The sequence below is a fragment of the Toxorhynchites rutilus genome, chromosome 3 (assembly GCF_029784135.1).
Source record: "Toxorhynchites rutilus septentrionalis strain SRP chromosome 3, ASM2978413v1, whole genome shotgun sequence".
Taxonomy (NCBI): Eukaryota; Metazoa; Arthropoda; class Insecta; order Diptera; family Culicidae; genus Toxorhynchites; species Toxorhynchites rutilus.
In genome coordinates, this window is record NC_073746.1 from 200,499,922 (window position 1) to 200,526,722 (window position 26,801).

At 39.9% G+C, this 26,801-nt stretch overlaps 2 protein-coding genes and 1 long non-coding RNA gene across 10 annotated transcripts in view; 2 read left to right on the forward strand and 1 right to left on the reverse strand.

Annotated features, from left to right (window-relative positions):
• Positions 1 to 6,565, reverse strand: part of LOC129779560 (uncharacterized) — a 26,548-nt gene extending 19,983 nt beyond the window's left edge. The window contains exon 1 of the long non-coding RNA XR_008743706.1: positions 6,305 to 6,565. This is a non-coding gene — a long non-coding RNA (uncharacterized LOC129779560). The remainder of the gene's footprint in view (positions 1 to 6,304) is intronic.
• The window catches only part of LOC129779556 (PDF receptor), a 127,024-nt gene that overhangs the window by 92,485 nt on the left and 7,738 nt on the right, over positions 1 to 26,801 (forward strand). For 6 of the 8 annotated variants that reach the window (XR_008743704.1, XR_008743705.1, XM_055787104.1 and 3 more), the window contains exons 4-9: positions 16,718 to 16,878; positions 16,935 to 17,038; positions 17,103 to 17,283; positions 17,372 to 17,592; positions 17,981 to 18,050; positions 18,114 to 18,383. Coding sequence is in view for 6 of the 8 variants with exons in the window: in XM_055787104.1 (XP_055643079.1) it covers positions 16,718 to 16,878; positions 16,935 to 17,038; positions 17,103 to 17,283; positions 17,372 to 17,592; positions 17,981 to 18,050; positions 18,114 to 18,383 (1,007 nt within the window). In the remaining 2 variants the exon portion in view is untranslated. The remainder of the gene's footprint in view (positions 1 to 16,717; positions 16,879 to 16,934; positions 17,039 to 17,102; positions 17,284 to 17,371; positions 17,593 to 17,980; positions 18,051 to 18,113; positions 18,384 to 26,801) is intronic. The other 2 variants (XM_055787109.1, XM_055787110.1) reach the window with 2 other exon arrangements.
• LOC129779558 (uncharacterized) lies at positions 625 to 16,711 on the forward strand. Its single transcript, XM_055787112.1, has 2 exons — positions 625 to 6,158; positions 6,217 to 16,711. Exon 2 carries the CDS (start codon positions 13,347 to 13,349, stop codon positions 14,580 to 14,582), a length of 1,236 nt encoding a protein of 411 aa, XP_055643087.1. The 5' UTR covers positions 625 to 6,158; positions 6,217 to 13,346; the 3' UTR covers positions 14,583 to 16,711.

Genomic DNA, 26,801 nt, shown 5'->3' on the forward strand with positions numbered 1-26,801 from the left:
CACGTCGCATTGAATGTAATTTACTGTACAACATGTCACAAAGCTGGATGGGAAGAAATTTTCCAATTGTGAAAGCTGTGGCGAGTGGCAACAAATCGCTAAACAGGAAGGTTTAGCCGAACAAGATGGGGATATCGAGTGACAACAAAACAATAAACTCTTTAGATTGAAGATAATTTTGTGATCCTGAAAAGGACCCTTTTTAGCCTGCATGTGAATCCAACGAGCGAACAAATCGTAATGAATGTATTTTTTTGCCATCGCTCCCTTTTAACGCTCATTCGTTCGTCTCGTTGGATTCGCCCCTCTGGCTGAGTCTGCCGATTTGTCTCTATCCTGTGAGTGTGTACCGCTAGAGTATAAAACACGCGGACCCCAAAAAAATATCTTATTTTCTTTCAAACCGTAAACCCGTGTGGTTGTACGGCATCGGCATCGTGGACGTAACAAAGGAGGACAAGTTAAGGGAAAGGCAAAGTCTCACTCGAACCGTGCAGGTCTCCAGTTCCTTGTTGGTCGCATTCACTGATTGCTCCGCAAGGGTAACTAGACCGAACGGATTGGTGCCGGAGCACCAGTATACCTAACAGCGATTATAGAGTTTCGGCCGTCGGAGTGCTCGAGTTGGCTTGCAAAGCTGCTCACGACAATCAGAAAACCCGCATCAAGAACAGAGCAGCTTCGGTTCGGCGCTCATCAAGGCAACAATTAGTTTCAGTGAGTGGCAAAGTATTTCTCCGGCACGTCACATTAAATGTAATTTACTGAACAATATGTCACAAGCTGGATGGGAAGAAATTTTCCAACTGTGAAAGCTGTGGCGAGTGACAAACGCAATAGCTAAACAGGAAGGTTTAACCGAACAAGATGGGAATATCGAGTGATAACAAAAACACAACACCAAAGGTTCTTTTCAGAACCATCAACATATTCATAAAGAGTAAACAGTAAACTAATCCATTTTTCAGGTAGATAGGTAGGTATTCACGTAGGAGAAGAAAATAAAACAATATATTTAAAATATATATTTAACAAAAGCTGTCCCCTTTGTATAGTCCTACGTCACTCCGGTTATGTCCCCGACATTACCCATCCGTCTTTTTTTATTGTAGAATCGTTTGACGATAATTGTTTGATGATTTATTCTTGTGTTCGCAGAACAATGCATGCTCGAGATAGGCGCTGCTGTCATTCTTTGTGAAGAGAGTTTTCCGACCGTCATGCGAAATCAATCACTGACAAAATTCCAGAACATTTATTTTCTTGGTGAGATGACGATAGCCTAGCTCAATGATTCCTCACAGAAATGTGTAGCTCAAAACATTAATGCAATGGTGTCAGTTTGATGCAATGATTGCAATGTCAGAGACATCAGCGAGTGAGTAATTTGGTCGCGTCCACAGCTCAGTCCGAAACGAAGACATGTGATGGCGCAAAACAAGGAAGAACAAGCGATGTTCATTGTTTCGTATCTAGAACGATACTGAAAGTTTGCTTTTCCTTCCTTTCCTTGTTGAATTAAAGAGACTTTAAACTTCTTCAGTTCATTCGTCTCTAGCCTTCAAAAAGGCCCTTGGAAAACTTTACCCTTTCCTCATATTACTCCTCCACCCCCATTGCCTTGAGAAAACCATTCAGCTCGCTCAGCAACGGTGTTCTCACGAAGAATGAAGTTTTCCTCAGCAAGATCCACTGTTCACAGTGTTATTTCTATTTAACTCCTTCGAGTAGGTTAGCTTCATCGTCCTGGTTCCCTTGAGATACAGTAAAATCGCTTCGCTGCTATCGAATTTGAATTTCCCACATTATGGCCAAACTGGCACTTTTTGGACGTATCGCCTTGGTTAGCTATTGGTTCGGATCAGCGAGTGTAGTAACTACGTTGAAATGCTGCAGCGAACTGTAGACTTAACCATTCTGGTCCATCATCATACGGTCATGCCACTCGTATTCCCCGAATTTTACAGATCACACTGAGGTGCTTCATCTTGAACTTCGCCATCAGTTCATTCTTCAGCATGTCTCCCCATTGCTGATTTTTTGAAAACATAAGTATTATCTGCCGTACACAACCTCGTACAGCATAATTTTGTGTACAGTCTACACACGCGTGTCATAGGCGGATCACTTCAAGCCGACGCGCTTCTGTTTAGCATTCATCTTGTGGTTTCACTAGATTTCTCGAGATCAAAATTCATTTTGGTAGCTCCCAAAAAGAGCAACTAGAGCATATTATTCTATCCAAGGGGAATATGAAAAATGAGACAACGAAGCCAACACACTCACAAGAAGCTACTGTTTGCTTTCCTTTCTCCCAATGCTGCTGGTTTTGCGGTTTTACAATGGAAGAGTAGTGAAACATTGCGTCGCAAGCCCCACCCTGTGTGATTCGCAACAGGTCAATGCGCATAAATTCATTACCATTATCATTCGTTAACTAACAGTGAAGCAGTACACATCAGGACGAGCGGTAGCATAGCAACAACACCAACAGACACAACCTCAGCAGAAATATCAATACCGTCAGCTGTGGTGGCGGTGGTGGTACAGATATAGAATAGATGCAAAGAACAATTTTGTGGAAAAATGGGTTCATTGTTATAAAAAGCACGGAAATCCAAAGAACAATTTTTTGGGAAAATGGTTATACTTCCAATTTTTGTCAATTCAAACCATATGTGAATTAGGGATTCTCAGAGAATTTCCAAGTCGGTTGGTATGCAAAAATAGTTATTAACGTTAAAACTATTTCACTGTTTTGACAACTTTTGGTAGGACGTAGGACTAGTTGATTCAGGTGAAATACTGGAGGTTAAATTTCTTAAAACGTAAAACAATATTATATGGTTGTTTATTCCTAAATTGTCAGAGATTCAAATTAATCACACCGGATGCAATCATGAGTGGTTGAAATATTTGCATGACCGGGCTTCCCCGTAATTTTCTATTCTTTGGGTTATCGTGGATCGAAAAACCCCGTCCAATGTTGTATTTGGTGCAGCTGTTTTTGTGTAAAAAAACGACGCTCTCTTGGCATAGTTCATAGTTGAGTCGAATTTCCTTATAAAGGACCCATCTCAGGACGGTCGAAAAATAACGGATATTCGTGATATTTTTTACGAGTAAACAGATTAAACAATTCGAAAAATATCACACACTGTAGATTTTTTTGCAAAATCATTTTGACCTCATAAGCTCTTTTCGGTCTACCGCCGAGTGTATGAGCGTAAACCATAAGCCCCACCCCTAGGGAGTGCAGAAGGGCACACAACTGCAACATCACAGCAAATCTGTGAGCAACTCGAGCGCGTGTGCAAATGCATAAATTTCAGTCTTATTCCAACCTTCAAATCGACAACATTAAAAGTAGAGCTATTAAATAAGTAAAACTACCGAAGTGTGTTAATTCAAACGTTGTGCCTTGTTTTCCGACCGGACTTAGCTTGTAGATCCATGATAGGACCTCGCCAGTAGTAATCCTTTGTGGACACTTATAAGTGTAAGATTTTCATACAGTCCACAATTCTAAAACCGACGACCGTATACCGATTTTTAGATCCGAATCCGAACAAGCTCATAGAGTTTTCTACAAACCCTATGTATACGGCATTGTTGTGTTGCTTTCTCAACAAAACCTGAACTCCTTCATTTGATCCTGACATGGTTGGAGCGGTCGATAGCCTACAAACGGGACTTCATGAAAACTAAACCCTGACCTTCGGTATTCACATTTTCAGCTTTTCTGTGATATAATCGCAAGGTTAACGTAGAACTACCATTGGCTTAGTAATCATTTGTTCAAAGCTGCTTCTAAATCAATTCTCAATAAATTGCAATCTGTTCAAATATATACGAAATAATATTCTTTCGCTTATGATCTCTTTTAACGTTCGACACTCAAATCATCTTATTCAATCCTCCGTACATCCGAAATATACATCTAGAAACTGACAGAGGTTAACCAGCCGACGCATCTTGCATCTTGCATCGACCGCAGACCAATCGAGACTGAAATGAAATTTCAAGAAGTATCGCTATCTATAATGATTTAAATAGTTTGCTTTCGAAGCATTTTTGGGCTATGGAAAAAAGGTTTTAGAGCCATTAAGTAAAAAACATCTCTCGTAGATCTTTTTTTTCTTTTCGTGACTTTTATTGTTAGATAATACGATAAGTAATAACCGGTTACCTTCATTCCAAATCATGGTTTTTTTTTCAATATAATATACTCGTCATGGGCATGGGTGTCACCCCTCTAAGGATGACACCCGGGCAGACCGCCCTCCCTACACTATGGCACTGTATTGCTGTATAAATTTTTGAATGCGTTTTTTTCAATATTTTTATGAGCTTCTAAACAGCGATTTTTCATGGAAAATTAATAATTTTTAACAAAAATAGGCGCCATTTTGGCAATTTCTCGAATTTTCAAAAACCGCTATGTAGCGCTTTAGGTATTCTCCTAAAGTTTAAAAATATTCATTGGAATTCGTTCTGTGACATCCCGTTGGTTCAGAACCGATACCACCAGCAAGGTACCGATTTTCAGACAGCATCTACGCATCCAGCTGGCAACAGCGTGATAATCATTATTCGTGCGCTCAATAAATGGAAAAAACATCTTTAAATACACCTTAAATAATAACCAAAATACCCGAACACTTCACTTTATTTTTAACATTTGAATAAAAACCATGAAAATTCATTATTTTTCAACCTTTCATATCAAAAAACGACTACTTAACAATTTAGATGATTCATTTTTACATGCTGAAAAAAAATCAACCAATCGGTCCACTTCTCCCACTTCCATTCAGCTGAAAAAAACATGGTTTCGAGAAAATCGCGTTTGAAGATTCGTACAGCAATACTACTTTCCATGAGGTGATCTCATAGGTTTTGCTGTAATTTCAAAACGAGTTAAAATATCGAAAAATCCTCTCGGCACAACATTTCTGAAGATGAAGATCTGTAAAAAAAAAGGTTTTTCCGACTTTCCAGAGTAGGTCCCCCTATAAGACGGTTTGAACTTCATCGCAGGTGTGAAAATAGGTATTCACAAGTTTTTTTTAATTACATTAGTGGAACATGTTTTATCCACATGCTCCATGCAGCAATCAAATTCAATCAACAGAACCTTTTTCGCAATTCATGTTTTATTTATTCATTTATTTATTCATTATCGTCAAACAAATGTAGACTACATACTTATATATTAATGTTACAATGTTTTCTTAAGTTAAGTATTATTCCTACGGTACATGTTTTTTTAGCTGTTTTTTATTCATTGTTGTGTCAATTAATTCGCAGTGCTGATTGTATATACGCATCATGCGATTGATAGGAGCGTTGTTTGCATAATTTGTTCTGGATGTTTTGGTTAGAAACAAATTGCGTGTTCTTAGTTGACGCCCAGGTACATCGAAATTTTATTTTTCTAGTAATTCAGTTGATTGTACTCGTTGCGAAATTAAATCATTAACAAAAGAAATCATTGCAAAATTACGGCGTTCCTTCAGTGCTTGGATGTTTATGAGCATGCAGCGTGCTTCATATGAAGGAAGTGGAAATGATGTCTACCCTTAGAAAAATCCTCGGTCGAAAACTACTAAATACATTTGGTAATGCAAAATTAGTAGAATGTACAAATTTTTTGTACATATTGTCAACAAACCCGCATCCCTACCAGAGATTAGTATATTTTACTCGATAACATTAGTAAGCTTGGATATTGTCATATCTGAAAATTGGTGAGAAAAGCGCGTATTAACCATTTTCATTGTTCCCATAAGGCAATACGGAGGTATAATAAGGATATAATTCTGATACGTGCATTTTCGGCGAAAAAATGTAGCCGATATTGGGCTTCCGAATCATGGTTCTGCTTGACATAAGTGTTTATTAGTACGGTCGAAAATGAGTATAGATTGGTAGTATTTACCAAAAAATTCGTTATATTTACTAATTATTTCTCTCAGTGTAGTTCAACTGAAATTTGAAAATGGTTACAACACCGAGTAAATATCTTGTTCACACTTCAGCGAATCGACATACTGATTTTTAGGAGGACTTGCGAGAGGATGGTAATTCTACTTAGTCACACAATGTTCACTATGTATTTTATCTGACATCCCAAACCGGAAAATGATTTCCAATGGGTAATCACTTATGAATTTATGTTATTCCCATTACCTGATGTAAATCATTTCTGGCTAGAACAATGTCTAATCACGTAACCACATATTTTATTCACCGAATCACAACCGGTTTCCGAAAGACGACGGCAACTTATCGCAACACTTACCTCTACAACCGCAAAAGGTATATGTATATTGCACGAAACTGACTTTGCTCTGTGCAGCAAAATGATGAGTTCTCCTATGCACGAATGTGAAAATACAGGACAGTTTGCTAACGATGTACTTGACTTACAGTGATGTACATCGTTAGACAGATTACAAATAAATGCCTCATATCATAACAAAACGAAAAAGTGTTATGAGAAAAATCGCAGAAAATGTGTTTCATATCAAGATAAAGGAGACAAATAATGTAAATGTATGATTTCGTGAATCCCATTTCTGTGTGTGTTGTCGATGAAAATTTCCAATTACAGATTACAGTTAGGAAAAAAAAATCTTACGTTCAAAATATAATTTGCTTTGTTATCTAGAAAAACAGAGAATCATTTGCGAAATTTCACTTTCAAGATTAAAAAAGCATTTTTATATCGAATCGAGTCGGGGATAAAGATTGGATATATTGGATGAATCCCAAAGATCATATATTGTGTTGTCATCAACTGGTCAAACTCACACCTGCCTCGAGATCCGCTGTCCGTTCCTTATCGTGTAGTTCCCGCGCTCGTCTGCGCCCATCCTTTGTCCTCGGTCGATCCCGCTGTCCATAGATGAAATTCCGGGTTATCTCCAGTTTACAACATACAACATACAGGCTCCGAACAGTTTCATGCTCGGAATTTGAGCACCTCTTTCAAATTTTGGATGAACTTCTAAAAACTGTTACCTAAGATATCCAGGCAGACTCGTTCATGAACCTCCGTTTTTGTCTTCCAAGGGGGAAGATTTGACCCTTGAACAAAATTGTGGTCTCATCGGCAGATTGGGAAAATATTTCAAAGGATACTTCTGCGGGACACATCTGCATTTATATTAAAATGCTCTGAACACCCATTATGCAAAGATACGTGAAATTCCCTACCAGATAGATCATTCCTAAAGATCTTGATTAGATAAATTAGAGAATTGAATCGATGTAGCTTATACAGCAGACCACCATGCCACACATTATCGAAGGCTTTTCCAATGCCCAAGAGCGCCATTGCTGTCCTGGACAATGACTTATTCTGCTGTGTAATATTTGAAGCTCTAATGCCACAGTTTAGAGAGCAAGCTAATCAATCGATAGCTCTTAGAGATTAGAGCTCGTAGAGAATGAACTTTAATACAATCCATTTGTACTGTTGTGCTTCTTTTTCAATGTACCAATGTACCCCAAGTATTCTCAAATTTTTCCACTGTTTTGATAAATTTTGCCTCCTGTATTTCCCTGAATTCGACTTTTGAAAACATTCCGCAACTTACTAGTCAAAAATACTTCACTTTTATGTTGAAGAATTTTAATAAAACGATCAAAATAACCAGCAACTTCAGTAGCAGACACATCACCTCTTTCAACAAGGCCAATAAATGAAAGGTCTGATCTCTGGTAAAACTAACCATAGTTTTAAGTCATGGGTTTTCCAATAAACCACATGGTACAACAGGACATTTTCATGTTATTGAAAATAGGGCCACAATCCCACAATCCATCAATCCGTCGAGAACAATGTATTAAAAATAATGAAAAGAATGATTTTTCTTATCATACTGAAAATACGGTACAAATTGATAAAAAGAGAGAGACAATCAAAAAAGGTCGAAAAAATGGTACTCTCCCGTTCCAAACGGTACATTTGGTTAGCCTAGTGAGATTACTCCAGTGGATTCGCTTTTTCATTGGCTCCTCATAAAAGACTATCTTCCTGTGAATGCCCTGACGAAAGCAAAAAAAGGATGAGATTAGGTCTCCTTTTCTGAATTTCTGTTAGGAACCAAAAAGGTTTAGAGTGAGGGGGAATTCGTTAAATCTTTTGCTAATATTCCCTATTTCTGAGGTCTTTAATCCTTTCTCGAATTACGCTAATGAACCGCACAATCACGATCATGATTCCAGTGCCTGATAAACCTCCTTGGTGGAATCCAAAGGCTGATCGAAGACGACAATCCGTCGGCGTTATACGGCATCGGGAGCAGCACCTAATTTCAGCACCACCGGCTAGTGGTCAGATGACAGCTCCTCGGAGACAGCAGACCACGATTTTCTTTCGTATTATAGTGACTGTGTTTAAACTTTTGGCTAGTTCGTTGCTTTTAACTTCCATTTCGGAAGAATGTCGGAGGTAAGAATTGAACTCGTGACCTTTAGCGTGACTACGCCAGATCGCCTACACAGCAGACCACGATGAGAATAACCCATCCAAACGTAGTATTGACTTCGACGCCGGCGGCATCAAAGGTAACTGTCTCTCATTCAGCTCATGTGGCCACTGTACGCAAATTTTCTGAATCTTTCCCATCTGTCGTTGGTAATTAGGAACAATTTTTGACTAATGCTTAAATGTGCTGCATTGAGGGTCTTCGTGAACTCAAAATTCAAGGTTCTCATTCGACAACGCCCACGCAATAATCTACAAGTTACGGTGGTTCAGCCTCTCTCAGTTCACACACGCTCTGCTGTGTGCAGCAAGAAACATCGGCAATTGGTGCTATATAACACACCAATGGAAGTCTCATTTCAACTGTTCCTCTTCGTACGGTTGAACTGTGAACAGTTGAACAACAGGAATACTCTTACGCCGGAAAGGCGATATTGTGTAATTTCACCACTCACGAGAAGCGACACTTCTTCTAGCCCTTAAAAAAATAGATGAGTTAAAATTACCTTTTTCGTCGACGGAACGGAACAGATCGCTGATTTTTCGTCCGGCGGAACTTTGTCTTTAAGGTTACACAAAAGATCTTTCAATGCTCAAGGCTCGCGTTTGTACACCATATGAAAACCATGTTTCCTGAGAGTAGGCTGGACTGCGTTGGTCATTTTTGGATGATACGGTAGGCCGATCCTTTCATGCTTCTCGGGCTCTAATGTGGTGATGTTTTTTCTGCGTTTTTTGTTTTCGGGGGATTGTCTCCACGAAACCTCTCTCGTACCCATTCAGCTCTGCAGCATGGTGAATATATCCTCTCCGCTGTGAAATCATTTCTCTCCATATGCATAGGAGAAGTGCGTAATGAGTGGTTCGACAACTCGCAAGCAGATCGGACAAGTTATTAATCGATCCAACAAAGGTGTTTTTTTCACATCGAATAATAGTGTGCTTTTTCATCGGTTGCGCTTGCGAGTGTAGCGAAATTTAAAGTTGTGCGCGCTGAGGATCCAAATCAGACACATTCATCACACACGCCACACAGCCGCGGCAAGTAGAAATTTATTTTTCTTTTGTTTCCCTATCATTCCTTCTACCTTCTGTGCACGATTTACACCATTGTTCAACTTTGTCTTAACCAAATCGGCAAACGTTGGCATTAGGGATGATCATTATTTCTTATATACCGTTGAACTTTTATTGGAACTTTTTTTCATTTTAGCATTTTATTTGACATAAAATAAATCATAACCTTATAAAAAAATTTTTTTTTCACTCATTTATTTATTTTGAATCATTATATTCTGTTCATATCGAACAGTTGACCGATTTTTTTTTTATATGGCTGAGGGCGGGAAGGATCCCCCATCAACGCCATTGAATATTTCCGATACCGATCCTCCTCCTGAAGAGCAGGAAGATGAAACTGAAGTTGAGGAAGAAACTTCTGTATATGAAGTTGGAAGTTCCGAAGATGAGGACATTGACGAAAAACAGGATTTTCGTCCAAAAGAATACCATGAAGGCTCCAAAGGCCCATTCATTGTATACTTTAGACGAAAATCTAAACCTCTCAATGCCATTCGTATCTCGAAGGAACTTACTCAGAAGTTTTCTGCAGTTACCGAGATTACACGGATGGGGCCAGACAAACTACGAGTTGTCGTCTCAAGCAGGACCCAAGCGAACGAAATCACGCGCTGCGACCTCTTTGCGATTGAGTATCGCGTATACGTGCCTTGTTGCAACGTCGAAATAGACGGCGTAATAACCGAAAAGGGTTTGACTCGAAAAGAGATTATCGATGGTGTCGGTCGCTTCAAGAACTCTTCACTAAAAACTGTGAAGATTCTTGCATGCGATCGACTGAAATCTGTGTCACAAAATGACAAAAATGACAAAAGGGTTCTCAATCGGACAAATTCTTTTCGTGTGACTTTTGAGGGTTCCGCCCTTCCAAACTACGTTGCAATAGGTGCACTTCGTTTACCTGTTCGGTTGTTTGTACCCCGGGTAATGAAATGCAACAAATGTATGCAACTCGGTCACACGGCCGCCTATTGTTGCAATAAAAAACGTTGCGCAGATTGTGGAGACAGCCATGATGAGAATTCTTTGCGCGAAAGAGCACAAGTGTCTTCATTGCGGCGGGACTCCAATGCCCGGTGTACAAACAACGAGGGGAGAAAATCAAGCGTTTCTTAAAGGAACGTTCCAAGCGGACTTATGCAGAAATGCTTAAGAGTTCCGTACCAACGAATCAGGACAATCCCTACTCCATTCTGCAGAACGACGAGCCTGTTGCTGACGCTCCCAATGCAGGAAGTTCCGGTACATCGCAGGGTGCCGTCAGGAAAAGAAAAATTACTTCTTTTCCATCACTCCCCAGAAAGACAACCGAAACTTCCCAAGTTGGAATGAAAACTCGAATTGAACGTGCTGAGAATAGACCGAAGCAAGTACCTCCTGGTTCAAGCGGTTCTTCTATGCACCAGGGGTCCTCAGCACTTCCCGGAGCAGCACCCACCCGGTCTGTTCCATTTTCGCGGTCGAGGCAACAGCCATAATCTGGTTTGCTTGCGCTTTCTGACCTGGTGGACAACATTTTAAATGCTTTAAATATAAATGACCCTCTTAAAAGCATAGTATTATGTTTGCTTCTGATTGTGAGAACATTTTTGAAAGAAAAATGTGGTTTTTTAGCAGCGTTCATTTCCCTCGATGCCTGATTCAGTGCAAGAGGTCAAGGATTTCACCACTGTAATACAGTGGAATTGCAGAAGCATCATCCCTAAACTAGATCAATTTAAATTTTTAGTTCATAGTTCTAACTGTGATGTATTTTCCCTCTGTGAAACATGGCTTTCTTCAGCCGACGAGCCAAATTTCCACGATTTCAACATTATTCGCCTCGATCGAAATGACTCGTTTGGTGGCGTACTATTGGGGATCAAAAAATGTCACTCCTTCTATAGAGTCACTCTCCCATAGATGACAGGCATTGAAGTTGTCGCTTGCCAGACACAAATCAATGGCAAAGACTTCTGCATTGCCTCGATATATATTCCTCCAAGAACCATGGTCGGCCGCCATCAGTTTTTTGATATCATCGAGGCATTGCCGGAGCCGCGGCTAATCTTAGGTGACCTCAACTCCCATGGAACAGCATGGGGGTCACACTACGATGACAGCCGTGCCACGTTGATTTATGATCTGTGCGACAACTTCAACATGACAGTTTTAAATACAGGGGAAGCAACTAGGATAGCCAACCCTCCTGCACGGGCAAGTATGCTAGACATATCACTTTGCTGTTCTTCGTTATCCCTGGATTGCACGTGGAAGGTAATCCAAGATCCCCACGGTAGTGATCACCTGCCAATAATTTTATCGATCGCCAATGAATCAGGTTCTCGTGAGTAAGTCGATATTGCGTATGACCTCACGAAAAATATTGACTGGAGAAAATTTGCAGAAATAATATCTGAAGCACTTGTTTCAATGCATGAACTTCCTCCACTCGAAGAGTATAACTTTATATCGAGTTTGATTTACGAAAGCGCACTTCAAGCACAAAAGAAACGTGTACCGGCTACCACTTTCCGACGTCGTCCTCCATCACTTCCTGCACAAAACGTCGTACGCGACATTCCGCTCCAATGCGATTATGAGAATTTTTCGATGGTAGAATTCTCAATTGCCCTCCTCTCATGTAACAATTCAGCTCCGGGGTCGGACATGATTAAATTCAACTTGTTGAAGAATCTTCCCGACTTGGCGAAACAGCGTTTGCTGAACTTGTTCAACAAGTTTCTGGAGCTGAATATTGTCCCGCATGACTGGAGACAAGTGAGAGTGATAGCCATACGGAAACCCAACAAGCCGGCTTGCGTTCACAACTCATATAGGCCGATTGCAATGTTATCCTGTATTCGTAAATTGTTGGAGAAAATGATTCTACTTCGTTTGGACAAGTGGGTTGAAGCGAACAATTTGCTGTCAAATACGCAGTTTGGCTTCCGCCGAGGTAAAGGGACGAACGATTGTCTCGCGCTGCTATCTTCTGAAATCCAAATCGTATTTGCTCGTAAAGAACAAATGGCTTCCGTTTTTCTCGATATCAAAGGGGCATTTGATTCAGTTTCCATGGAAATTCTCTCAGAGAAACTTCATAATCGTGGACTTTCGCCAATTCTGAATAATTTCCTGTACAATTTACTCTCAGAAAAGCACATGCTTTTTCAATCATGGCAGCTTGAAATCTTCTCGATACAGTTTTATGGGCCTACCACAAGGCTCCTGCCTAAGCCCCCTCTTGTATAGTTTTTACGTCAATGATATGGATGATTGTCTAACTAAAAACTGCACGCTGAGACAACTTGCAGACGATGGAGTTATTTCCATCACGGGTACTAATCCCGCCATTCTGCAAAAATCCTTGCAAGATACCCTGAACAACCTGTTCACGTGGGCTCTAAAGCTGGGTATCGAATTCTCTACGGAGAAAACCGAAATGGTCGTTTTCTCTAGGAAGCACGAACCCGCCCAATTCCAGCTTCACCTATCCGGTAAAGCGATCAGGCACTCGATGTTTTTCAAATACCTTGGAGTATATTTTGACTCTAAATGTACCTGGGGAATACACATTGCGTATTTGAAACAGAAATGCCAGTAAAGAATCAATTTTGTCCAAACAATAACCGGAACATGGTGGGGTGCCCATCCAGGAGACCTCATTCAGTTGTACAAAACAACGATATTATCAGGGTTGGAATATGGCAGTTTTTGCTTCCGATCAACTGCCAGGATTCATATTCTCAAGCTGGAGAGAATACAATATCGTTGCTTACGTATAGCAATGGGGTGTTTGCATTCGACACATACGATGAGTCTCGAAGTCTTGGCAGGAGTACCCCCGCTTACTTTTCGATTCACAGAATTATCCTACAGATTTCTCATCCGTTGCAAGATCATGAATCCATTGGTGATTGATAACTTCGAAAATCTACTCCAACTGACTCCTCAGTCAAGTTTTATGTCTTTGTACCATGATTTCCTTACCCATGAAGTGCACCCTTCACCGGGCATCTCCAACCAATTTTGCTTCCCATACTTTTGCAATTCCTCTGTCAATTTTGATCTGTCCATGCGACAAAAAATCCATGGAATCCCAGATCATCTACGCTCCGATTCTATTCCGCCGATATTTTCGGCAGAATATGGGAAAGTTAGATCTGATAAAATGTTCTTTACTGTCGGTTCATTCATAAACGGGTCCACTGGCTTCGGCATCTTCAATGAAAATTCCAGTGCATCTTTCAAACTCAAAGATCCTTGTTCCGTGTATGTCGCTGAACTGGGTGCGATATACTACGCACTAGGGATCATTGAAACATTGCCCATCGACCATTATTTTATTTTTTCAGACAGTCTCAGCTCAATAGAGGCAATTCGTTCAATGAAAGTTGATAAACGCTCATCTTATTTCCTAACAAGAATAAGACATCTATTGAGTGTTTTGGTCGAAAAATTATTCAAGATTACCTTAGCATGGGTTCCCTCTCATTGCTCGATTCCGGGGAATGAGAAAGCGGACTCGCTAGCTAAGGTGGGCGCTTCAGAAGGCACACTTTTTGAAATGCAAATTGCTTATAACGAATTTTTTCACATTCCTCGTCAGGACACACTCGTTAGTTGGCAGCGCATCTGGAGTGAAGATGAGTTCGGTCGCTGGTTACACACGATTATCCCTAAGGTTTCGTCGAAAGCTTGGTTTAAGGGATTGAATGTAGGTCGTGATTTCATTCGCGTGATATCTCGGCTTATGTCCAATCACTACAACCTAAACGCGCATCTCTATCGCATTGGGCTCGCAGCAAACAATCTTTGTGATTGTGGCGATGGCTACCACGACATCGAGCATATTGTCTGGTCGTGTATCCGGTTCCTTGCTGCTCGCTCTCAGCTCTCTAGAGCACTGAGAGCAAAAGGCAGACAATCGGATATCCCCGTCCGGGATATCTTAGGTAGCCGTGATCCTGATCTTCTGCTTCATCTATACCTGTTCCTCAGAAACGCCGATGTCAACGTTTAATGATGTTTCCTTCGTTGTGTCCCTGTTTCATATCCCTCCTATCCGATCTATAAACTTCTACTTAGTCGCGGCAATACATACACACACTCTTTACAGATACACGGGCCAAAGGTTGTGCAGTCCACTGATCATTCAACAAGAACCAAAGGTTGTACCGCTCATGACAACTCTACACGAGCTGATGTTTGCGCCGGCTAGTGACCATTCTATCCTGGATTCCTCGAGTCGAGAAGACGCACCACGCTAGATATGGGGTACAGACTAGGGGGCGTTGCTGATTAATGGTCAGCTGCATCCCAAAAGGAAGTATCCCGTGTCGGGCACAGGTACAGAGCATTGAAGACAGCAACATAACAATTACGAAAACACTTGTAATACTAACCTCGAGCCAACCGCGAGTAATCGGTTACATATTACTAACATAGTTATAAGGCAAACATTGTCGAAATATTGAACTCCCGGCCCCGTCAGGTTGACGCCTTAATAAAAATATATATTTTGGATAAAAAAAAAGTGCGAAATACGCACCCCCTAAGCGAGAATGAGTTCATCTTGACCGTGCTCTTAAAAATTAAGGTAACAACTACGTCAGTACGAAGATTAGTTAACCCCCAGTCATCTAGAAAGAAATTACATCGAAAATTGCTTCCAAAGAAAATTATTTTTCTTATTTTTTAAAGCATGTTACAAATGGTAGGATTCTATCATTGACTAGCACGATTGCCTATATCCATTGCATTTCTATTCTTGCTGGTTTACGAGAAAATCAAGCGGGTCAAATTGCCCGGCAGGCGCGTTTTAGACACATCTCCTCTATGTTGAAGAGACGATGTGTCATGGAATGGAAAGCTGCTTGCTTTTGAGCGCTAAAACGATTGGAATCGGATGTTATATATCTGTCTGTAGACGTTGGCTTAGCAACCGTCTAGCTATGAGAACAAATGGTCATTGAAACGTTTGATTGTCCGCATAAATAGACGCAAGCGTTTTCCAAATGGAAAAGAAAATATATTTTAATCCGCAAAATCTCCTAGGCCCTCTTTTTGCCGATAATATCTTTCAGCTGGACAGATTATTTCATTAGAAATATGCATGGTTACGCTTCTAGGCAAAAAAAAACAACAAAATTACGGTTTCCCAACTCTAATGGTGTTGGTGATTACGTCTCCTATGCAAACATGGGCAGAACACAACAAAATGACATACTACATGGACTGAAAAGTCCTGGGATTTTTTAACAGACAAAAAATGAACAAGATTTATTTCGAGAGGTTCAATTGTCACTAGCTTATGTGAGAAGTTTCATGAAATTTCGTTTATTTGTTCACAAACTACAGTTAGTTAAGTGTCACTACCTGAGCATTCTTATAGAAAATGGAAAAAGAGGAATATCGTATTTTGGTCAAAAATTGTTTTTTTGATGAGAAAAACGCCTAAACAATCAATGCAGTGATTGACGAAATGTTATTCCACTTCTGTTCCTTCGAGAACAACAGTTAACCGGTGATTTAATTAATTTAAAATGGACCGTACAAGCACCGCAGATGCACCTCGCTCTCGAATGTCAAAAGAAGCTACGAATCCAGAAATCGTAAAACAAGTGCATCGACTCGTTTTGAACAATCGTAAAGTGATGTTACGCGAGTTAGCTGAGACCGCAGACATTTTAAAAGAACGAATGCGATACATTTTGCACGGCATTTTGGAAATGGAAAAGCTATCCGCGCGATGGGTTCCGCGTTTGCTGACCGTCGACCGGCGCGTTAATGATTTAACAGCCGGTTTGACGTTGTTGAAGCGTAATCGAGTGGACTTTTTTCTTCGACGTTTTGTGACAATGGATGAAACATGGATCCATTACCACACTCCTGAGTCCAATAGGCAGTCTACAGAGTGGCACTACGGCATATTTCGAAGACAAAGTCGTTTCGTACTACAGAAAGGGAATCGAAATGTTGCTATACCTCGCTATACCAAGTGTATTGCACTCAAAGGAAACTAGGAATAAATACAGCTTTGCCCAAAAAACTATTGTATTCATTAACTTTTCAGCCCATGTATTACATGTCAAATCTATGCAACATGGACACCAATTTATAAACGTGCTCATCTTCCTTCAACAATACGTTTTGCAGAGTTCGCCGAAAGAAGGTGCAGCGCCGAAGGTAGATGGGAAGGAAAACCCGGACCAACACCCGGCCTGCTTGGGTGGACCAACTATACGCCCTGTTATAGCCCAGAAGTAATTCAACTATTCAGAAAGCTTTACGCTAGGGGAAGCACCGACGAAGTCGAAGTAAAACAACGAACACATGCGTTAGAAATTAATTCACAGAGAATAATCGCTTTCAGGTTAAGATCGACATTGCCGAAAAAACACGGACACTAGAAATTGTAGGCTTCAGTCTATCGCTAACAGCGCTAATTTTATCATTAGTAATATTTTGTAAGTTTAGGTAAGTATTACGATTAAAAGAAGAATATAATTTATCTACTTTATTCAAATTTAGCTGTTTTCAGTACTTATTTACATATTTTTTCCAGAAGTTTACGGAACAACAGAACGCGCATACACAAAAACCTCTTTGTTGCTATGGTAATACAAGTGATAATCAGATTAACACTATACATTGATCAGGCAATTATTCGTAATGGTGGGAAACAATATGGCAACGAGACTCGTCATGGTATCGATAATACGGTAATATATAGTGGAACAATTACTGCAATATTATGTAGACCCACCAAATTTGTAATATTTCAAACTGTTCCCCATTTCCTGCTTTCAGCCATACCTTTGCGAGGCCTCTTATGTGTTGTTGGAGTATGCAAGAACATGCATGTTTATGTGGATGTTTATAGAAGGATTATATTTACACAACGTGGTTACCGTAACAGTTTTTCAGGATCGTTTCCCACTAACATTGTACGCACTTTTGGGATGGGGTGGACCGGTGGCACTAACATCTATTTGGGCAGTGACCACCGGACAGCACATTGGACAACAAAAGTGAGTATCAAACGGTTTCTACGGGTTTCCCAGCAACACGGGATCATCAGTCTAGTTTTTGTGTCACAACGACAACACCTTTATTTATGCCAAATTTCGAAACATGGTTTACACATCTCAAGGTGACCGTTCACAGCTTGTCCAGAAATCTGACACTTTTTGACAGATAAAGATAAGCGAACGATCGTGAGTTTAAAACTTAGAGCTCTAAATTAACCATATTTGTGTGTGGTTATAGAATAACTAAGTCCGCGCAATAATCATCAATTATGGAGATCAATTCACAATCGGAGTCCTGACTCCTCTCCATCCACACACACACACACTCCGCAAGAACTTTAGTAAAATATTCTAACAACAATGTCATTTTTCTTTTCATCATTTTAAGATGTTGGTGGGGATATAACCTGACGCCTTATTATTGGATACTAGAAGGACCTAGATTAGCAGTAGTTTTGGTGAGTTGGAACATTGAAATTAGAAAGAAAAAAGAATTACTATAATTTCTATTCGGTTTTCAGTTAAATTTGATATTTTTAATGAACATAATAAGAGTGTTGGTGGTAAAGTTACGCCAAAGTCACACCAGCGACGTCGAGCAAGTACGAAAAGCAGTACGTGCAGCCATCGTTCTAGTGCCATTATTAGGAATAACTAATATACTAAACATGACTGAGGCTCCACTGGAAAAAACGGCCCTGGAGTTTGCTCTCTGGTCATACATTACGCACTTTCTGACGTCTTTTCAGGGATTTTTCATCGCGCTTTTATATTGTTTTCTAAATGGCGAGGTAAGTTTTCAACAACAATATTAAAACCAGGTACCACCTACTATATCTAATAGTAGGAGTACCGGTAGGTTTCTTGGTTTTTTTTTCAAAAAATATTGCTTTGTTCTGCAAAAATGGTTACAAATTTAATATTCAATGTATTGCCCATCGCTAGTCACAACTTTTTTCCATCTTTCTGGCAATTCACGGATCCCTTCGCGAAAATAATCGGCCGGGTTTTCGGCTAACCATGAATCGATTAAATTTTTGACTTCATCAAAATTGGAGAAGTACTGGTCAACCAGGCCATGTTGCATCGATCAAAAAATCTAGTTATCGGACGGAGCAATGTCTGGAGAATACGACGGGTGGGATAGGATCTCCCATTTCAGCGTTTCCAAGTATATTTTGATCGGTTTCGCGACATGCGGCCGAGCATTGTTGTGCTGCAAAATAACTTTATCGTATCTTTGCTCGTATTGTGACCGTTTTTCCTTCAGTGCACGGTTCAAACGCATCAATTGTCATCGGTAGAGGTCCCCCGTAATGGTTTCATTCGGTTTTAGCAACTCATAGTACAACACACCCAGCTGGTCCCACCAAATAGACCGCATAACCTTCTATTACCTATTATATTCCGCGCAGCCGTCGATGTTGATGCATAGTCGGGGTATCCATACGTTGCCCGATGTTTAGGATTGTCGTAATGGACCCACTTTTCATCGCCAGTAACGATTCGATGCAAAAAAAAAACCTTTCTTTTATGTCATTGGAGCAGTTGTTCGCACGTAAAAAACGGCGTTTGACGTCTCGTGGCTTCATCGGACACCGGCACTCAATGTCCTATTTTTCGGTTCATTCCCATTGCTTTTAAACGGTCGGATATGGTTTTCTGAGCTACTCCAAGTGTATCTGCAAGTTCTTGTTGCGTTTGTGACGAATCTTGATCGAGTAAAGCGTCTAATTCTTCATCTTCGAACTTTTTTGGCGGTCCGGGACGTTCTTCGTCTTCCAAGTTAAAATTACCACTTTTAAATCGTGCAAACCTCGTCTGACACGTTCGCTCAGTTGGAGCATGGTCACCATAAACTTCCACCAAAATGCGATGACTTTCCGCAGCTTTTTTCTTCATATTTAAGTAATGAAGTAACACTCCCCGACATATTCGAAGTGGCAAAAAACTATGTTGTTTACGCTTCAACTTTTTGACATATACTGAAAAAGACGTGCAATGATAGTAGCTTTCCAACAAATGTCTGGAAATTTAATTCACTGGAATAATAATCAAGCTACGCCATCTGTTGTAAAACCGAAGGAACTTACCGGTACACCTAATATCTTCTTTTCTCATAACTCACAACCATTTTTTTTGAGCTCTCGAATATATATAAGGGCGTGGTTGAAATGTATATTAATCGTGTTGACCGGGAAGTGTTGACTGATGATGACCAAATTGAGACGATGATCAAAATTAGTCCTCGGTAACCAAGACGTAAATTTTCAATCTCTTTACAGATATTTTAAACTAGTATTCATTAGCCTCTGATGAAGCTTGGTTACTTGGAATCGTTACAACCTAAGTGGTGCGGACTCAATCCACTTCATTTTCAAGCAAATTTATGGATTTTTTCAAGCGATTTCTTGCAATAAATCATCAGACCAGTGTTGAGATGCCAGATATTTTTGTAAATTTACAGACATATCTGTAAAATACTTTTTATTTTTGTTGCAGACTTTTTGGATACAACAATATTTCACAGGTTTTTGAAAAATGAGAGGCTCTATTTATCACATCAAAGATATTTGACTAATCGTATTACATTTTTCCATAGTTTTAATACATAAAAAGTTTTTATATTTAATTTATATCAATACACATGACGTTAGACCTATTTTTTGAGTAATTCATTAACACTTCGTCGTCCGACGTAACCACAGTTGTTTCTGTGCGCAAACTAGCGCCTAACTACCGGTGTCACCACAGTGATTACGTGCGCAAAATAGGTCGCATTGCAGTGATGTCGTGAGCATAGTATCGCTCAGTGGCCGACGACAGTACTTCAGTATCTTTTGCATTCTGTTGGTGTTTTGTTTGGTAACAATAAATTGTATACGTCAGCGTTTTTCATGATTTCATAAGTATTTTTGCCCTGGAATCATTGCAGACGAAACAGGCAATACGATTCTTCACGATGAATGAGAAATTGCATTAAATGTATCTATACTATACTTCAAAATTTCATGACAGTGAGGGAACAGAGTCGAGAACTATCGATGAGATTGGTAAAACTTAACAGATTGTAATTTCCCGAGAATATCAAGAACAGCCGACGACAAACCAAGTAAACCGAATTAGCGCTGCCGCCGCCAAGCGAATAATTTTTTGAGCAAACGACAATGAGTTGATTCTCAAAGCCTTAACCCTTTCGTTACGAGCGTCGTCTATAGACGACATCCGCGCGACGAGCTGTGTGTACGAGCGTCGTCTTTAGACGACATGAAATTCATACTGCTCTTCGATCACACCAGCGCGATGTGCATACTTTTCGGCGCAGTACTCCGTACAGGGGTAGCACTTCGGCGGAGCACACTGACGTAATGAAAGGGTTAATTGAACATCTTTAAGTAATATTAAGATTGACTACATCCGAGCGAAAACGGAGACCAGTCCTTGAGCATCCCTTCAACCTCGCACTGTTAGCCTATATCTATCTATATAAATGAAAATGGAAGGCCAAATCTGTTCGTAAGCGGGCTTCGAAGAAGGGATGATCCGATTTTAGCCTTCTTTATTTTGTTGTATTCGTCTCTTCCCGTAGATCAATATAGTGGAGAGCAAAATCGGAAAGTTTCCGGAAAAATCAGAAGGAATGTCGGAAAATTCGGAAAAATGAATTCCCATATGACCGAAAATTACATCATGATAAGCGTTTTAGTCCATTTAATATTTGCGCTAGCGAAGTTGATCTTTGTTTGGAAGTGGAAATGGATTTTCAGGAAAAAAACGCATTCCTTTATCTTTTATCTATCTATATCAATAAAAATAGAAGGCTAAATGTGTTGCTTATCCCAAAATCCGATGAAGCAAAGGTCCCTTTTGAGCTGTCTTCATTTTATTGTATTTGTGGTATTCTGCCCACAGAACAATGTTATGATGAGAAAAAGTTTAGAAATTCGTTCTATAGAATTCATATCAAAACAATAATGATATGACATGTACTAGATGACCCGGGACGAAGTTCGAAGTTCGGACCACCGGTTAACTTTTAAAAGTCATATCTCAAAAACGAAAAAAATAGTATGTTATGTATAACATCCGCAGCATTCAAGAAAGGTATAAAAATATATATAATTAAAAAAAACTACAATCGATAATTACGAAAACAAAATCCTTTTTTTCTTTGCAATTTCAATATATTATATTTTAATGAAAAGCTAGCTTCAATTAGATATGTCGATAATCTAAATCGGTTCAGTGATTCAAAAGTTATAAATTTTTGAAAAAAGTCAGTTTTGGGAAAAACTGAGGAAAAAAAGAACAAAACTACCACTTTTCATCGAAATCTGAGAACCACTTTATCGGTTTGGCATGGAATGGCTGTATATATTAGGCTGTCGAAAAAGTCCTGTGGTATTTTTTTTGAATTTTCATTTGTTCATCAAATTAGTTACAACCATCTGTTTCAAGTCAAATATGCGCCGTTTTGTTCGATGACTTGTTCCCAACGAGATGCCAACTTCATAATACCCCTGTTATAGAAGCTCGCTTCCTTATTGGCAAAAAACTCAGATAGCCAATTTTCACAGGCCTCTTTTGTGGCTAACTTCTGACTATCTAGCTCGTTCGCCATGGACTAAAACAGGTGGTAGTCACTTGGTGCAAGGTCCGGACTATACGGCGGATGCAAAAGAACCTCCCATCCGAGCTCCCGGAGCTTCTGGCGCGTCACCAAAGAAGTGTGTGGCCTGGCGTTGTCCCGATGGAAGACAATGCGGCCTCTGTTTATCAAAGATGGCCTCTTCTTCATGAGTGCTACCTTCAAGCAGTCCAGTTGTTGGCAGTACAGGTCCGAATTGAGCGTTTGGCCATAGGGAAGCAGCTTATAATAGATTATTCCTTGACAATCCCACCAAACACACAGTAGAACCTTCTTGGCCATTAATGAGGGCTTGGCCACCGACTGAGCCGCTTCAGCGGGCTTCGACCACGACCGCTTACGCTTCACGTTGTCGTAAGTGACCCACTTTTCATTGCCAGTCACCATCCGCTTCAGAAACGGGTCGATTTTGTTGCGATTCAGCAGCGATTCACATGCGTCGATACGGTCAAAGATGTGTTTTTTTGCGTCAACGTGTGTGGCACCCATACATCGAGTTTCTTTGTGAATCCAAGCTTCTTTAAATGGTTAATAACGGTTTGATGACTTATCCCCAGCTCTTGGCCGATGCTACGGCTGCTACTATGCCGGTCTTTCTCGGCTAATCCAGCGATTTTGTCGCAATTTTCGACGACAGGCCTTCCGGAGCGTGGCGCATCTTCGACGACCTCTACACCAGAACGAAAACGTTGAAACCATCGTTGTGCGGTGGAAATGGAAACTGTATCGGGTCCATAAACTGCACAAATTTTATTGGCAGCTTGAGATGCATTTTTGCCTTTGTCATAGTAGTACTGTAAAATATGTCGGATTTTCTCTTTATTTCGCTCCAAATTTGCGACACTATAACTCACGAACGACTAAACCAAACAAAACTGTCAAGACTATATTATAGCGCGCAAAAATACCTTTCCAACAAGCTATAGTATGACTCGATACAATGAATACAACTAGAACTACGCGCTTACAACGACACCTCGCGGAAATACCGCAGGACTTTTTTGACAGCCTAATATAAATGTACAAATGCCTAATATTATATGTACAAAAGACAATCTCACGTGCATCGCGATGTACAAAGTATCAATGAATCCGGAAAAATTAACGTTAAAAAAGATTTCTACAGATCCGCACACTTTTACAGACATTCCCACATTTTTAACAGACTTTCACATATTTTTACAGACTTATTTTAAAAATCATCTGGGAACTCTTCGTTCCACTTTTCATCGAATGTTTTCAAACTGCAGGAGTAAACATTTACGTGACTGTGACTTCGTTTGTTTTTATTTCGTTCGGAGAAATATTATATCAGGGAAAGTGGACATTAAAAATGCGTTGCTCACTGAAAGGCTGCCCGAATACGAGTGAAAATGTTCACGTTAGCTTTTATCGTATTCCTTCGGAAACGTATTTACAGACGCGCTGGGTCGATTTTTTCGGAGACGACAAACTAATTCCGAATAAGGATTCGCATATCTGTGGAGTAAGTACGATGTTTGAATTATTGAAAACCAAAAGTGTAGCAAACCTTTCATACACATTTTCAGGATTATTTTTATAGCTTCTTAATGCAGTGGACTGTAAAAACTGCTACTTAATCCCGCTGCGCGATACCAAAGCAGCCTTTATGCGGATTGCCCAGCGTGAGAAACTAAATTCCCCCCGTGGGCGCGATGCAGACTGCCTTCATTGCAGTGATGCAGCGGGGATTTTCCATTCGCATGGAATTTCACATCACTGTGGCAGATTGAGGGACTCGTTTCATCGGAGACAAAACACAACACACGCTTAAACTATAACTATGTACATTGTATTTTACTTAATACTATAGAAATATACACGAAATTATACAGAGTTATAAATTGTACAAGCACTTAAGTTTCTTCTTAAATTCTGCTTCGAATTTGCTGCTGTTGCGTACACTCTGCTGTCTTTAATCGAACTGGTGTGCTGTCCTTGTACAGCAAAAACTATCATCCAATCCGTTGGTTGAACATGTTCGATTCTTTTAGCAGGAGAGCTGTGGATTACACTTTAGGGTCTGGCGTCGAGGTATGTCATCGCATGCATCTGTTCTCTCTTCAGTGCGCTTGCGACTGTACAATTTTGATAGATATACATCGTTACATTTCAATCGGAAAAGAAACCTCGTGAGAAACCGTAATGCCTTCTCCACAATTAAGCCGGTAGTTGACCCAGAAGATTACGTCCATCATCAACATGAAGCGCAGATGGCTTCACCGTTATATTCATAACCAGTACGGATCATAATTACGCGGATTTCATTCGGCCAGCTTCACTAGCAAAACTGTATTCACCGACGTTAGAAAAAAAACGTCCTCAAAACATTTCATTTTTGCTATGTATGTACGTATCAAAATTCGCCAATGTCGAATTTCGCTCCCACATCAAAATCTTGGAGTGAACTAAGCGTTATTCGTAGTTTGTTGATATTCGTTCAGGTTCTGATACCTTGCAATATGAGATTCTCTTTCAGGATGCAATGGCCAATTAAACAATTGACGGAAAAATGAAGTTCGTTCATTTTATTTTTATTTAATTATTTTTGCCTTTGATAATAATACCTTTTTTATAGTGTTGATTATCATAAGAAAAATAACACTCCTGATCGTTGGATCTCTTTTGACATTTCAATTGGATCTTTTTTGACAGCCGTTTTAATTCAGTCCGCACTACCTAGGTTACGACGTATGAGTTACATAGAAATTTACCGATAAACACTCCATAAATCGCATTTCCATTTACCAATTGTGTCGATTGATAAAAACCGGATCACTTATCTACTAGTAACCAGTCAATTAATTCCAACAGGTATCATATGCATAAAAATGGAAAAATTTCAAATAGTGGCGAAAAAATACCACAGAAGATTTTTTTAAGTACCAAATTTTCGACAAATCCTACGTTACTAAGCCTTCTCAAAAATGTATCGAGGCCCTGCCGTAAGTTTGCCCTTACGGTAATTGGCCATGTCCGATGAAAAAAAAATGCATGTCGGCATGTTTTTCTCAGCTCTATCATGGCCTTGGCGATGAACTGCTTCTCCTTTTTGACCTCGAAATTATTGGAGTAGATCCTTCGTTTGAGAATCGCTAAAAAAATGTCATCAGTCGCAGCTGAGAGACATTGCGAGGGTTGGCGATCTTTGGCACAACAAAAAACCAAACCTTCCTTCGTGTGATGCTTCAAGATGAAAGCGGTAACTTACGGCGCACGCTTCGCACTGTATACCTCCCCGTGCACCGCAAGCCACACGGCTCGACTGATGCTTCCACATAAAAAAATATCTATTTCGGACAGATACTCCCTCACCGTTTGGCCGGTTGCTCCGACCAACCGGCCTAAGATGCGAAACAACGAGGCCTATTTACTCTCGGTCTTCCTCTTCAGCTCCTGCTACACTTTACGATAACGCAGCACCGTCGGATGACCGGAACCAGGCTTCTGTTCGATGCAGTGGATGTTCTGAATGCCGGATCGGCTTTATACGGCGAACACGAAGTGCATAATTGCTTGACTGTTTTCGCCATGGTTTCTGCAAATCAACTGATAAGGGCGTTGAAGCATTTTTGTAGAAGACTAACTGACCCGGCAAACTTATCAAAACCTTCATACATTGACGTTTTCTTACTAAGCGCAAGTTCATGAGTCCAATCGCAGAACTGTTCATTGTTTGTCTTCTAATCTACCCCATTGAATTTACCTTTTACTAAAAAAAATCCTAGTACTTCTACCAAAACTCATCATTATAATATCAGATTACTTTCAGACACAATTTTCGTTCAAGATTTTTCAACCACTTGCAAATAACATGTTTCTCCGTTATATGAAATAAATGTTTGATACAGAAAATATGATAGAATGAAAACAGACCCCTCTACTATTCTCCCCTTAGAGAGGTGGGAGGCGTGTCTATTCACCATAGAAACGTTTCGTGCCCCCTAAAACCTTCACATGCCAAATTTGGCTAGTTTTCGAGTTATGCAGAAATTTGTGTTTCATTTGTATGGCAGCCCCCTCTTAGAGAGGGGGAGGAGTATCTAATCAACGAAAAACATTTATTACACCCTAATACCTTCACATGCCAAATTTGGTTGCATTTGCTTGATTAATTCTCGAGTAATGTAGAAATTTGTGTTTCATTTGTATGGCAGGCCCCCTTAGAGAGAGGAAGGGGTCTCAAACTATCATGATAAACTTCTCCGGCCCCAAAAACCCCTACATACCAATTTTCATGTCGATCCGTTTAGTATTTTCCGAGTCCATAAGAATCAGACAGACAGACAGACAGACAGACAGAAATCCATTTTTATATATATATAGATAGATAGATAGTTTTAATAAACGTGAGATTTAAGAAAAAATGATCTATTGAATAATTTTTTGTATTTTTTTCATCGCCATCCAAAATCAGTCCATTTTTCTAATGCATACGTTACTGTACGCAATTGAACAAATTAGGCGCAGCGAAATAGCCAATATGATATTCATCATATATTCACACAAAATTTGATACAGATTCTTTGATTCATTTTGC

Excerpts from the sequence above, each read along its gene's own strand:
- LOC129779558 (XM_055787112.1), top strand. The coding sequence starts at position 13,347 with ATGGGGTGTTTGCATTCGACACATACGATGAGTCTCGAAGTCTTGGCA.